Source organism: Ambystoma mexicanum, chromosome 3q (genome assembly GCF_040938575.1).
Source record: "Ambystoma mexicanum isolate Mex_15411 chromosome 3q, UKY_AmexF1_1, whole genome shotgun sequence".
Taxonomy (NCBI): domain Eukaryota; kingdom Metazoa; phylum Chordata; class Amphibia; order Caudata; family Ambystomatidae; genus Ambystoma; species Ambystoma mexicanum.
In genome coordinates, this window is record NC_090926.1 from 1,164,185,939 (window position 1) to 1,164,201,306 (window position 15,368).

The 15,368-nt window shown below is 45.6% G+C and overlaps 1 protein-coding gene across 1 annotated transcript in view; it reads left to right on the forward strand.

Annotated features, from left to right (window-relative positions):
- Positions 1-14,002, forward strand: part of LOC138447702 (volume-regulated anion channel subunit LRRC8D-like) — a 98,509-nt gene extending 84,507 nt beyond the window's left edge. Inside the window, exon 2 of the mRNA XM_069603991.1 lies at positions 8,198-14,002. Within this exon, the coding sequence (XP_069460092.1) occupies positions 8,200-10,689 (2,490 nt within the window). The 5' untranslated portion in view covers positions 8,198-8,199 and the 3' untranslated portion in view covers positions 10,690-14,002. The remainder of the gene's footprint in view (positions 1-8,197) is intronic.
- Positions 14,003-15,368: the final 1,366 nt, after the last annotated feature.

Consider the following 15,368-nt stretch of genomic DNA (forward strand, 5'->3'; position numbering starts at 1 on the left):
CTTGGGTATTGCTTGTGTGACTTAGGTTTCAATAGGAATTCCCCACTGGTTATGTGTGTTTCTCACAACCTGCAAACCCAGTTCCAGAGCCTTTAATCTTTAGGGAATGCCACTTTTGCTGATTTCTGTATTCGTAATAGTTTTCATAATCTTAATTTGCACAGTTCTCACTCGCAAGTGAAATGATCTGCAGGACACACGCGGCTAGTGTTGGAACGCCCCAGAGTAATGAATTCACTGCATACTCATTGGTTAGGTCACTCTCCTGTGCCCCATTCATTGCTCGCAGAACCGCTGTCTCTGTGGCTTCTCCCGTTCAGGCAAACGCACTCCTTTGGATCGCCTTCACCACACTGAATTGGAGCCGTCTTGGTCCCTGTGAGTTCCAGGTGAAACCCAGCTACCTGGAACCACTTTGCAACTTTTTCTTCTTCCAGCTGCGCAGTCTCTGAACAAAGCGCTCTAGAGGGGAAATCGTTTCCCCTCTCACACTTCCTGCTGCACAGGCTCTGCAGTTAACCGTATTAGAGGTTACTGGCCCTCTCATGACCCACACTGGTCCCAGCGTCTTTTGGCTCCTTTAATCTTGCTTTTGTGAGAAACCTGAGTGTATTCTTCCAAGTAGACCTTGAGAATCCCTTATTCAGGTGGCCAGGGAAGGGCTGATGCTCTCAGATCCCAACCCTGAGAAAGAAGCGAGGAAGGATCACCTGGGTAGGGGAACACGGGGTTATGCTCAGTGGTTGGGGGGGATGGGAGGGGTGAATACCCGAGGTAAAAGCTGTATTATACCAGGGGCGAAGGCGAGAAATCCCTAAGGCCTTTGTAGGTTGTTCTACCTTCTTCCACCCATGGAATCTCCCTTACCTGTATCCAACGACCCTTTCACATCTGGTACATCCCCCTAGAAGACAAAACCCTGTGGCATTCGGAAACCACATCTCCGAGAATCCCTGCTTTCCTCTTTCCTACCCAAATACTCCAATCATTCTTCTCCACGTCCCTCTGGTTATTATTTCCCAAACTCTGTCTGCTTTGACGAAACACTACCATTCCCACAATCCCCCTGTTGATTTCATGCAAATAATCCTGGTTACTCCCGTCTGTTTCACCAACCCTACAAACCTCACCCATCTGAATTTACCAAAAACCCTAGTATGAGGACAATAATTCCACATAACGCCTTTTCCCCATCCTACCCCATAGGTTGTTTAGAAACTTTAAACTCCCCTCCCCCCGCCCCCCTTTTTTTGACACAAATACTTTTTCACTCTGTGACAGACAATGGACTAACACCAAAGCCGTTCACCTGACATGTCCCAACAGGTCAGGCAGAGTCTGCACAACCGACGACCCTTTCCCTTCCTGGTGAAAAAATGCAGAACACAAGAGCACACTACGAACAAGGCCAAACACACGAGGAAACGGCTACACCAAGCCGGCAGTTCAAACGGAGGAGAAAGGTGGCGAGACTTGGAAGGACGACAAAGGGGAAATTGCCCTTCCCCTTTTAAACTCAGACCTGCGAAGCCTCCGAAAAGGGAATTGCAAGACCGGGAAGTACAGCTGACGTGTCGAGCAGCAAATGTCAACGGTGCACGGGGGCCCTCCCACATTGATGACCCAGGCGGGGAGGCATGCTGGCTACTGTAGTACCGTCCTTGACTCCAGAAGCAAGCGAAGCCAGCAGACCCAATACAATACGTGAGTCGGAGGAAGCTGATAGTGAACCGAATTGTGTTGAGCCCAAGGTTGCAAGTGGCAACATTAGATGAACGCAAGGACTTGAGCACAAAGAACTTGTGTGTGTTCGAACATTTTGGGGAAGCCCAGAGAAGGGCCAGCTGCAGAGTGGTCATGCGCCTCATTCGAAGGACTCTCGCTGGCCCCTTTTGTATTGAAACTGCAAGTACCAGAAAGCCCTAGGAAAGGGCGGCGCAAGATGTCAGAGTGGTCCTACAAGGGTCAGGTCAAATCCCTTGTACAATCGAAAGTCACCATTGCCGAGAAAAAGCTAGGGAAAGGGAACCCCGCTTTCTGATAAGATTGTGAACTGTCGAATAAGGCAAGTGTGAACCCGACAGAGGGATGCCAAAAGAAAGCTAGGAGAAGAGAACCCACGCTTTCTGATGAAAATGAGCAAATCATGAACTGTTGGAATTCATGAACTGTGTTAAAGATGGCTATGTGAACCAGATGCCAAGAGGGAAGTTACTGAAAGTGAATCCTGCATTGAGATAAAGTACAGTGAATTGTGTATGTGATAAACGTGAACCCGGCTGAGGGATGCCTACAAGTTGGGGTGGAGAGTAATACACCCGGGAACAGTGTGCCGACGGGAGTGAACCCGGTAGAGGGTTGTCCACTGTGCGCCATCCTGAACACTGGTGATCCTCCTGAGAGCTTAGAGAGTGAATGTGGTTGTTGTGGCGTAGCAAAACTCTGGTGGATCTGCATTTGAGGCGCAGCTTCAGAGGCCTTTTAAAGGCTCACACCTGTGCAAGAACAGCCTAGTCATTGTCCTGGGAATCCAGGTGGGCATCGCAATCGGTGGAAGCGTAGAAGGAGCATAAAAGGGGACCTCGGAAGTATGGCAGTGTGGGTTGTTCGGGTAGGAGAAGGAATGAGAAGGTGGACCTAGAGACCGGGCTGAGGAAGGACTGTGCAGCGGAACATGGAGGATGATTGAGAGCATATGCAAGGTGAGGTGTTGGTTTGTGCGAGAAAGTGGTATGAGTGTTCGAGTCAGTGCATGATTCAAAGAGTGATGAGTTAGGGGGATTAAGTGCGAGTATATGGGAGTAACTAAGGTTTAGTGGGAGAAGTGATTGATGGAATATGGAAGAGGGAGTGTTATGGGAAGGGTGTAGTAGAGTGTAGTTGGAAACAAGTAGGAGAATGTAGTGGGAGGAGAGAGTAGAATGTAGAGGGAGGAGAGAACAGTAGTGTACAGTGGGAGTTGAGCATAGTAGAGTGTAGTGGGAGGAGAGTACTAGGAAGAGAAACGTGGAGTGGAAGGAGGGGTAGTGAACAGGAGAGTGGAGACTAGTGGGAGGAGGGGTTAGTGGAAAGTGGTGGGAGAGGAGAGAGAGAAAATTGGAGAGAGAGATGGGGAAGAGCAGCAGGTAGGAAAAGGAATGCAGTGTTTACTGAACTCTACTGACCATCTTGGGATATAGGGACGCATGGGGTAGGGAGGGAACAGCCAAAGGGAAATGACGGAAAGAAGATCTGCCTTCAAGTGAGCCAATTCTAAAGAATTTTAATAATCCTGGTACTGTCTTCGAGAGTTGGTGGATTCTTGAGGCCATCTGTGAAACTTGGTGTTAGAAATGGGATTCATCAATCCCTGATACAGGGGCTACCCACAAGTAAGAAAAGCAGAAAGGTAGTCGGAGATGGAACATTCCTAGGAATCAGCTGGGTCAGATAGTACTCTAGCTAGAGCCAACCCGCAAGAGGAATCAACCATTCTGGTGGAGCAACCAAAGAAATGTCTATTAGAGAAGATACAAGAGGCCCGGGAAAAGAACCAGCCAGTTGCAACAAGCTCAAGCCAGCAGAGGTGGACTGCTGAGCCTTCCGAGCAGCTCTGCATTTCAGCAGTGGAGAAAACGCACAGAACAAGACGAGGAACAATAAAAGGCAGAATTCAGTTACACCACCTGACAAGGACCTCACCCCCAGGGAAGATGTCTCTGCACCAATCCCCATAGAATGCCTATAAGACGCACTAGTGGAAGGCCAACTGGCTATTAACCATCAACACCAAGAGACTGTTGTAGCCTTGCAGGAGGCTATTACGGAGAGGCAGGAGTGCCACCCGCAATCCTACAAAGACTTAGCAATGGGGTCCAGAGCCCAGGAGGACCACCTGTGTGTTTGACCCTATTTTGGTCTGAGTGGGTGTCCCAGACACCCTAATTCACATCTGCACCATGAGCGACATCGATTCCTCTGAGCTTGGTTATCCAGAATTGGATAAACTCTAGGAGTTTGAATGCTGTAGGTCTACTGTTAGGTGGACTGGGGTATCTCCTAGCCCTCTGTTGTGAACATCTAGGGTGGTTTGGGAGCCATTCATTAGTCAACCACTGGAACCTGTATGTGGCACACTGAGAGGACCAGAAGGAGGCCAGGACCATCTCAGCAACTGCCATTGCCAAAGACAATTTCTGTAAGGCAAAGTGCTGCCACACTTGACCAAGAGAAGCCTATCCAAGTGTCTCCCTCCCTTGAACCAGTGGGCACACCCTCTCCATTTGGTCCGGTTCTACTTCTGGGACTTAAAGTACGGCTCCTTCACTGGTTGCATTTTGGCGGAACATCTTGGCTCTTCGAGCTGCTGCCACTATTCACCATCAGACGAGGTAGCTTGTTGGAGCGGTGCGCTTTTTTTCCTACAGTGCTCGGACCTCTCTGAAACATTGTTCTGCTCTTCTTCAGCATCTTTGTTCTCAAAGCAGAGGTTGTTGTTTATTGGGCTTCTGAGGCCCAGCTCCTGACACCTTATGTAACCACAAGTCCTCAAGTGGTGACTGGACCGGCACCGGTAGACGCAATCCTAACAGCTGAATGCACTGCTGCACTTGTGAACCCTGGCCGTGCATCATTGCAAACTTCAACTAGAATAGTCTCCCACAAGTTTCCTGGCTTTCCTTCAGTCACTGTTTTTCGACTAAGGGTTACCTGGGGTGTGCTTGCATACAGTTTCTGCTCACCCCTTCAGATTGTGACCATCTCCACAGGGTGTACAATCCTTACCTGCACCCACCAAGTGTCTCTTCTTTGGTGTTGGAACCTGGATATAGGAATCCTTTGTGGGCGTCTCCTGAATTCCAGGAAAAAGTGACTGCCCTTTCTCTTTTCCTTTGCAGGAACATGTAAATATGCACTTATCTGGTTGTTTAACTAATGGCATCTTACTGACGGCTTTGTCTCTCCTGACTCATATGGAAGGATATTTGTATTACTCTTAAAGTCCTACAGGTCACTGTGACTATTAACGTACCTGATTTTCATGGTGAATTTTGGTTCAGGAGGTAAGACTGGACTTCTTAAAAAAAAATTCCAAAAATAAAGATATAATCAGACCTCTTGGTGTGTACTTTATATTTGCTAAGTCTTAATACATGGCTACCCACTCTTTCCTCTATCACTTTAAACTGTAATGATATCATTTTGTAGAGCAAATGGCACAATTTCATATATAACAGAAAATAATGGTGTTACAATGCATAACATGCAAGGCTAAGCTATGTAATATATGATAGCTGCCTTATAGTTAATCTTGACTTAATGTGCATTATTATTGTTGAATAAATACTATATATACACTCACTAAAGACTTGTGAGTGGGCAATCTTTGATTTGGCTCCTTTTGTGTGCAATCTGTACTTTACACCTGTCTATGCTTCTCTGAAGAGCAAAGCCTTGCTGCTGCATCATGTTTACCAGTGAGAGTTTGGCCTAATTTGAGGGGATAGCCCTACACAATACTATAGTGGTCTTCCTGAATCCAACATCCATGTTACTGAGGAAAAGCCACCCAACAGTTCAGTCTACATTAGCAGCCGGTGCACGGGAACGACCAATTAGAAGGCTAGAAACGTGGGCTGATACTTCCGATCTAGCCTGCGTTCCAAGTCGCCTCCAGCCCTTCACCCCCCCCCAACCTCCGTTCCCTTTTTTCTTTTAATCCCAAACCCCAACCCACTTACCTGCAGCATACCTCCTCCCCACCCCCTGCCGCTGAAGCAGCTTCACTTTTTTGGCCGCCATGGAGATAGAAGAGGGAGTTCGTACGGAGCTCTGTCTTCAACCATGGTGGCCATCTTAAAGATTTTCATCAATTGAACGGGACACACACAGCATCCCGTTCAATGACTGAAAAGACTGTTGTGGCCTTTACGGACGACAGGATGCTTCAGTGGGTTCTAACTGTCTTTATTACAAGACAAACAGGTGAACATAAACTTGTCCTCGTGCAGGCAGGGGAATTACTCACAGTTCAGTTCAGGGACTCTGTTACTTCACTGGGGCTAGATGTGCACAAGGATGGCATGCTGCAAGCTTCCAGGACCCCCAAGTGGCCTCCTGTGGCTTTGGGCTTATGCCCTGGAAGCTGGGTCATCAGGCTCTTCAGGGCCTCAGTTTGATGGCTCCTTATCAGGAGCAGTGCTGTGGGTGGACCGCTTGGTCTGGCGCTTCGCCAACACTCGCGGGAACGTTCTCTTGCGGAGCGCGGGTTCGCGAGATATCGTTATGCAGAGATCTCGCGAGACCACGCTCCTGCGATCATGTGATGTCCCCACAAAGGCTTCCTTTTTTTTTTTAAACGCCCCTTGTTTACTGCATTGCTCTGCCGTTAACACGGGCTGCCGGGACGTTTACCCCTGATATAGCCTGTTTATTAGAGAATGCAGCTTGTGCAGGGTTCTAGAGTGTGAGAGACAGAGCATGGAGAAAAACAGTTGGAGGAGAGGAAGAAGAATATACTGATGTCTTAATAAAAGCAGTTACTCGCTTGAATGTCTTAGCCCTCTTCATCACAAATAGCAGTAGTGGGTTTTGGTTAGACTTTCGAGTGACTTCTGGCCCTTCTACAAAGGATTGGCATCCAAGGAGGGGTGGGGGGTATGTTCAATCCTCCACCTGGAATGGGGAAAAGCTTAGCTTGACCGTCCAATCTGCTTCCTCTGCTTCCATGGCATGGGCCTGGAGAAAAGTGCCATGCAGCTTCCCATAATAGCACCACGCCATGATGTGAGACTGTCACATGATAAGACTGTACATGAACTTGATAAAGGCCACAGAGGAATGTGCAATTCATGAACTGGATCCATGGGGAGCCAGGCATGGACTTCATCCAGGTCTCCTAGCGGAAAATGTCATTATTCATTCATATTCTGACGAGTGTGGTTCAATGGTGCATAGTTATTAAATCAAAAAATGTCATGGGCTCCCCTCTATGAGAACGAACATGGCAAAAATGGCCTGTTCTATGGGATGGTACCCAATCTAGAGTCTGCATCCACATTTTTAGTTATTTAATTACACCACTCACGATATAAAGAGGAGGTACCTTGCAAGGCTACCAATGGTGGGCAGTAAGGCCTTTTTAGGACCTGAGTTTTCCTCTCTTGAGCAAATTGATTTGTCTTACTTGGCAGGAGAACTTGCCCAAAACTTGCTGAGGCTGGACTCGCCATCTGGGTTTTGAGGCTTTGGGCGATTATTAACCTCTAGGAAGGTTTTGCAATATAAAATATTAATAAACCTTTTACTAGTTCTCAGGAAATCGCCTTCAAGATGGTTGACCTTGTAGTAGTATATCAGAGTGGCAGTGCTACTACAGCAATGCACTACAAACGTTCTGTATACATTGTTCTGTCTGAAATTTCTAATCAATGTAAAATTGAACCTGGCTTGCGCAATATTACTAGTGACTTTCATGCCCAGTTACCCAATTCCCACTTAGAGATGGCAGAGTATGCAGAACATACTTGCTCATGGCCTATCGTAGAATGCCATTGCATTCTCCTTGAGCTCCCAATTCGACATTTCCAGAAAGCTCTCCCTCTACAGGCCTCGTCCTTTCTTGTCATCCTTTGCGGCTCTTTGACATTCTCAACTCAGCTTCTCTAAAGGCTTTTATCTCCAGATGTCTTTTTGACTTTAGTGACGTTGCAGAGTCCTCGACTGTCACTACTGTCGATTCTTCGTCATTACCAGCCTGCTCAGTCTGAAGATATTATTTCTCCTGCAGTCTGTAATCATTGTCCCATTTCACTTTCTCTGCAGGCCTAATTTTCATCAACCTGTATCACCTCTCTGGATGTCCAGCTTTTCTCCAGAGTCCTAAGTCTTTAAAGGCACCGTCTCCCTTCCGCTGTGGAGAAATCACCATCCCACCTTGTCAGGCCTCCTTGTACTGCCCCCTTCCTCTGTAGCCTTAATCTACTTCTTCCCCCCCCTTTCCATTGGTATTGCCATCCACCCATCCCCCTCTTCAGGCCTCTCATTATGCCTCTCCTTTGGAGTCATTGGCCTCTCCAGGACTCCTCTTGCCTGCCTAGGTTACAGCTGGCCAGATGCCCGTCCTTACTGTTCCTGCCCCTTTAGCATGAATTGAAATTGTTGGTTTTAAAATGACTGCTTCAACTGATGTATTTATTTTTCTCCCCTTATCCTTTAGAAATGTTCACCATCACTGAAGTCGTCACCCTGAACGACAACCAAACCACCTTTAAAACTCTGAAGCCCTGGTGGGATGTCCTAATGGATTATCTGGTCATCCTGATGCTTATGGTGTCTTTCTTCTCGGGGACTCTCATGATCTCGAAAGACCAGGTGGTCTGCCTGCCCATGGATGAGGACGTGAACAGGACAGTGGAAATGTCTTCAGAGTCATCTACTGTACCGCTGCCCACATTGTTAACCACTACAGAGTCTCGAACTGCCACCTCAAATTTGCCAACTGAGACCAGCTCCAGAATAGGGGCTGGAAGTGATCCAGATCTCCCTCCCAACTCCAGAAGTACAACAGCACGCGGCGGCCATCCAACCAACCTCGACTACCAACAGTACATCTACATCAGCCACGTCTGCTACCAGAAAGCACTGCCTTGGTACTCGAAATACTCTCCTTACCTTGCCTTAATGCATTCTCTCATCCTTCTGATCAGTAGCAACTTCTGGTTCAAGTATCCCAAGACCTCTTCCAAAATTGAACACTTCCTCTCCATCCTGAAGAAATGCTTTGAGTCCCCATGGACCTCAAAGGCACTTTCAGAGACAGCTTGCCAGCACTCGGAGGAGGACCCAGGACGCCTCAAATCCTGCACTTCGAGAGCCTACGAAGGGCGGACAGCTGACAATGTCTCCTCTCCATGTTCCTACAGGGGAGATATTCCCTTTGAGGTTTCAGAGATCTCATCGACTATCCTGGACAAAAAGGATGGAGAACAGGCCAAGGCACTCTTTGAAAAAATCCGCAAATTCCGAACGCACACCGAAGATGCAGATCTCATTTACAGGGTGTATCTAGCGCAAACAATCTTCAAGGTTGTCAAGTTTCTTATCATTTTGGGGTACACCTCAAGCTTTGTGGGCTCTATCCACTTTAGGCACATCTGCAAGCCCAACATAAGAGGCCTAACTGGCTATTCCATGTTTTACTGCACACACAACCTGGCATTTATACTCCAGAAGTTGCTGATAGCCTATATATGCTTAGTTTGTGTTTATGGACTAGTGGGTATCTACACTTTGTTCTGGATTTTCAAGAAGTCTTTGAAGGAATATTCCTTTGAGAAAGTTCGCGAGGAGAGCAACTTCAGTGACATCCCAGACGTTAAGAATGATTTTGCCTTCCTATTGCACATGGCTGATCAGTACGACCAGCTGTACTCGAAGAGATTTGCCATATTCCTCTCAGCAGTGAGTGAGAATAAGCTACTGGAGTTGAACCTCAATCATGAGTGGACTTATGAGAAGCTGAGGCAGCACATAAGCAAGAACTCTAGCGGCAAGCTCGAACTGCAGCTCTTCATGCTCTCTGGGCTGCCCAAGGCTGTCTTTGAGATGATGGACTTGGAAGTCCTTAAGCTGGAGCTCATCTCTGATGTCAAACTGCCCGCCAAAATATCAAAGATGAGCTGCCTGACTGAGCTCTACCTCTACCACTGCCCTGCAAAGGTGGAGCACATTGCCTTCATCTTCTTGAGAGACCACCTCAAAGTTCTACACATCAAGTTTACAGACATCAATGAAATTCCTCTTTGGGTGTATTCCCTGAAGAACCTTGTTGAACTTCACCTTTCCGGCAACCTGAGCTCTGCCAACAACAAAGTCATTTCATTGGAATCACTTAAGGAGCTGAAAAACCTTAAGGTGCTAACCATCAAGAGCAACTTGAATAAGGTCCCATCTGCTGTGGTGGAATTGGCCAGCCACCTCTCCAAACTGGTCATCCAGAATGATGGGACAAAACTGGTTATTTTGAACAACCTAAAGAAAATGACCAACCTTTCTGAGCTGGAGCTCCATAACTGTGAGCTGGAGAAGATCCCTTCGGCTGTCTATAGCTTAACCAATCTTCAGAAGCTAGACCTGAAGTTCAATGGCATCCAGGTTATTGAGGAAATGACAAGCTTCCAGCACCTTCGTCGTTTGACCTGCTTGAAACTCTGGCACAATGCCATCTCTTCCATCCCGACCTCCATTGAGGTGGTGAAAAACCTGGAGCACCTCTTTATGTGCGACAATAACTTGGAATATGTGCCAACTGCCTTGTTTTCCCTTGTTAAACTGAGGCACCTGGACCTCAGCAACAACTCTATTCGGGTCATTCCAGAAGAAATTGGCCAGCTCGGGCTTCTACAGTTCTTCTCTGTGAGCGGGAACAAGGTTGAGGCTCTTCCCAGCCAACTTTTCAAATGCATCAGGCTGAAAACCTTGAACGTGGGGAGAAACAAGTTGACTTCTCTCTCGGCAGAGATTGGGGAGTTGGTTCATCTCACCAGCCTTGATCTGAAAGGGAATGTTCTGGAAACACTGCCATCAGAGATGGGCGCCTGCCCCATGCTGAAGAAGAGTGGTCTGACTGTGGAGGATGACCTCTTGGCCACCTTGCCATCATATGTCAGAGAGGGTCTGGTGGAGTCCGACACCTTTGCCTCCCTGTGAAGAATGACTCGCAATGCACCTCCATTATTGTGTGGTTATTTACGGGGTCAGATGCAGGTGCTTATTCCAACAAGACTTAAAGGGAAATGAAAAATGCATTATATACAGATTATGGGCTCAGTGGGTGTTTGCACCTTTGAAGCTGCTTGGCAATAGGTATTTTGCATTTTATAAATAATAGACTAACAAAAAAATGCTGAGAGCTATGTAAAACCCATTGCACCTTCCAATGTCCATACAATTAAATTCCATCAATGTAGAATAATAAGGGATGTTATTTACTGCCCTTCAAAGCTTCAAACTTGTGTTGGGGACAATGTGTATCATTGTTATTGTAGGGTTAAAAATGTAATGCGTAAAGCTTTGAAGGGTCGTCTTTGGGAACTAAATTGAGCCATCTTCCAATCCTTTCTTCAACATTGACCTTTTTATTCCCTAAATCCCTCAAATCGTCTAAAAAGGTGCTGCAGCCCCTGCCAATATAAGTCATTTTCAATTGCTGCACACCTGCATCTTTGCCCTGCATCCACTGACCAAAGTTGCCCTTGCACTTTAATTCTATGCCCCCCCCCAAGACTATTTTCTCACATATCAACCCCCAATCCTCTTTGACCCAGTTCAGTTCTCTTTGCCTTAAACCTTCACGGCCAGCAGTGGTCATGCATCCTTGGAGGCCAGCCACTGCCTTGGGTCCTGGGCACCTTGCCTCCCAGACTGATTATGCATCCTGTAACCATCCTCCTCTCACTGTCATTGCCCACCTTGAAACTCCAAGATCAGCATTGAAAATCATGACACCACTCTCCCATTGTCCTTGCACCCAATGACTTCTCTGCTGCAGCGTTGCCCTTCCACATCCCGCACCCTCCTCCCTGCACAAAGATAGGGCCCCCTACAACTCTGGGCCCTGCAACTTCTTTTACGAATACCTTGTATCCTGGGTTGGTTCGGATCCAACATTGGCTTCCACGCCATATCCCCTGTCCACCTTCAAAGACATTGCATGCCACTACCCCGTCATCAAATACTGTCCTTCCAGAACCCATTCCCCTACTCGCAGAAATTTCCTGCCCACCATAGCCTTTCTTGCCCAGCACTGTCCTTCCAGAACCCACTCCCTTACTGTCACAAATATCTCACACCATGGCCATGCTGATGTAACCGTAACCATCTATATCCTCAACCCATCCCTTCCTTTTAATAAGACAGCGCACATTGTGACACCTCTTTTCTAGTGTTGTCCTTCACCATACCACCCCCTTTCTCCTAAGAATATCCTGCACCCCGTAAATCATTGGATCCCTCCATTACCTTTGCGTATCCATGTTCTGCCATGGAAATATGTGAACTTTAGGTTCAATTATATGTAGCTACTTAAGTGTGTATTTCTGCCCACATCCTTGGGACCTGGTAACAGAGCTAAATATAGCGAGGATATACCATCTCTCAGAACACTCCCCTGGTGATGATCAACATGTCAATTTCTGATCATCAACATAGTGGTTTCCCATAAACAACGAGGTGCACAAACCAGCAGCAGACACTGGGGGGAGGAGGGAGTTGGTGCTGATTGTAAGCATTGATACCTGGTGCACTAATCCATTTTGACCTAAGGGTCAGCAGGATTGAGAGAATAGTAGGACCAAGGCTACCGTTATTCAGAGTCATATTTTGGATGAATGCAGAAATTGTATACTGGGTATTCTAGCACTGGGCATTTTAGGCACTATACTATGATTCCAGTTGGCAAGGTCAATGAAACCTAATATTAAGTTCTGTAGCCTCTTGTTTCCATGCATGGGCTACCTAAAACTTCCGACCAGCAAACGAACGAGCCCTGTCAAATAATCTCTAGCACTCTGATGCACAGAGCTGCTTGCATGTAAACATCCTGCCAACATGAACTGCTTGGACTATTGAATGAAAAATGGAAAATTTAGGCAAGGACATTTCCTGGGGTCAGTTGCACATTTGATATATTGAATGTTGTCAATGTGGTTTCTGTATTTCATGACAAACGTGCATTCAAGAGTTGATCATGTATACGCTTCTATCATCAACGTATATTATGTTGTGATTGTGCGAGTCCGCTCAAGTTTAGTGCACATTAGGCATCCTCAGGACTGTGGCTCAATCTTTTAGTATTTTTAAACTGCCAGTTTTAAGTTGATCTTGAATACATCCAAATGTCATGAAATGGAGAAATGGAACCCACAAGATTCAATAGTGTTTGGAATATGTTTATTATTGTACCGCAGCTGCCTACATCAACTTAACTTCATATTCTAAGATCGCTCGATGCACCTTGAGGAGCAAGTAGAGCGAGGTCAGGGAAATCTAAAAGCTTTCAATTCAACTTTATTTCTGTAAAAACCATAAAAGTAAAAACATTCAAATTACACCAATATCATCCCCTACCAAATAAAAAAAACAATGGTATAATCATAACAATTAATAATAAATAGGTTAAGATAATAGCCATAAAATATTGGTCCTTAAAAACAATGGCACATCTCTAACTAAAATAGCTGTGGAATTTCTCTCAATCCACCATGCTTTGTCGAGAGAACTTAAAACAGAGATTATAAGATCATTACTGCTTGCCATTTTACATAGTTCCTCTGCTACAAACTGGGATCGTGTACCTCTATTTGCAAGGCATGGTTATACGTTGTCCTCATGAATATCTGCATACATAGGGCGCTGGAAAACAAAGTACTGCACCGTTTCGATGGCTCTATCCCATTGGACCTTAACTGAGGCAATTGGTAAAATACAATCACAAAATTGAGTATCTTCGGGTCAGCAGGAGGGTAGTGTGGGTTTGCTGCATAAGCTATTTCCAAATGTAATATTGTGGGTTCACGATGGGACCAGCATCTTATCTTAACTTTTGAACACTATTTACTCATTGTGCCCAGATTACACTTGGATCGGGAGAGAATGTCAAAAACGAATCGGAACAACATCGGGGGGGGGGGGGGGGGAGGATTCAGCTTATTGATGAAACAGCTGGACTTGAAATGCTACCTGTTACAGGTGGAAATGGAGTAGGAAATAGTCTAGGTACCCAACAGTAATGTAGGTTTATCACAGAGCTGTATCGCTATGGACACCGAAATATGTAGCAGGTTGTAAATGCTTTTGTAAATGTTCAATGATTTAACTTTTGTATTAGTATTAATGTACAAATATTCCTATTGAGTCTTTTTTAAATGTCTCTCTTCTTATGTAAATATAGAGTGACTGTTCTTTGCTTTTTAGAAAAAAGATGAACATTCCATTAAAAATCTCATGGTGATGATGAAATGAATATCCGGTTATGGCAAAGAGTATATGGTCTGGCGCTGAGTCATAAAATGGAGTCATCCTATGATTGTACTGTAGAACGAACACTGAAAAAGAATATGTCTGGTAAAATGAGTAAGACTGCAGCGATAGTCTCTCACATCTCACACACCCATAGTCATTTACTATGTTAATGTTAAAGGATTTTTGTACCGCGCACTATCACCACCGGATTGGTCCCCTGGCGTTCATATAATCCTTTATTGAGTATTCTAAAAATTGACAAAATATCATCACATATAAAACATCACACGTACAAAGTACGTATTCATGTGCAAACAGCAACCTTGCTATAAAGTGCTTCAGTGACTGTAACAACCCTAATCATAGAAATGTCTTTTCTAAATACCATATCAAATTACCTTTTTTGGATGTTGGGCAGGTAGAACTTTCTAAGGACTCTTGGTCAGAAAGTTCTATGTGCCTAACATCCAATTCTACCTGATTTTACCTGACCATGTGGTCGTATATTGAGCCTGGGGTAGGGTCAGGTCTACAAACACTGCGTTGCAGGGGTATCCCGGAGTTCCTCTTTTGTTGTTTGGTACTGTAGAAAGAGACCACAGGCTGTGCATTATGTTGAAAGTGACTGTGCGCTTGGGCCACAGTAGAGGAAGAGCGATTACAGACCTTTTGACAACAAAACCATAATTTAATACAGACACACAGTATGCCACAATGTATCCGTACTTAGTTTGCTCAAATGATCAAGGAACTGTAAATGTGTTCTTAAAAGTATTGCCAGATTATGGAATGCGTGTAGTGGAGAAGTAAAGATCATGCAGAAGGCCAGGTCTCTGCTAATTCCAATTACTTTTTCTCCTTTTCTTCTGTGAATTGAAGTGCGTAAAACCACTGCAGCTGTTTATATTTCCTCTATAGTTGCTCTAGTGGAGGACATGAATGTGGACAGGCAAGAGAGTAGGCTGCACCCAATGAAACATACCTGCTTCGCCCAGAGATTACATTGGAAGCACTGCTGAGATTTCTCAAGAAAGCAAAAATTTACACTACTTTGCAGTTGTAAAATCACAAGTGTATGGCTTTATTCTGACCCATCCGTCTCGTACATGTTCACTCAAGGCCTGCTGATGGCTATCCAGCATGCTACAGCATGCCTCATTGCAGATATGGAATTAAAGCCACACGTGGGGTCACATATCCTCCTTAGTACTTTTAAGGTGGGATGGAGAAAAGAAATCCGAGAAGTCCTATTGATGTTAAAGGAAATTGGCACATTTATTGTACAAAAATACATTGCAAGTGCAGAACAAACATCTGCCTTTTCCAGGCAGAGCATCAAAGTACCAGGAAAGCCTGTGCTTACACCA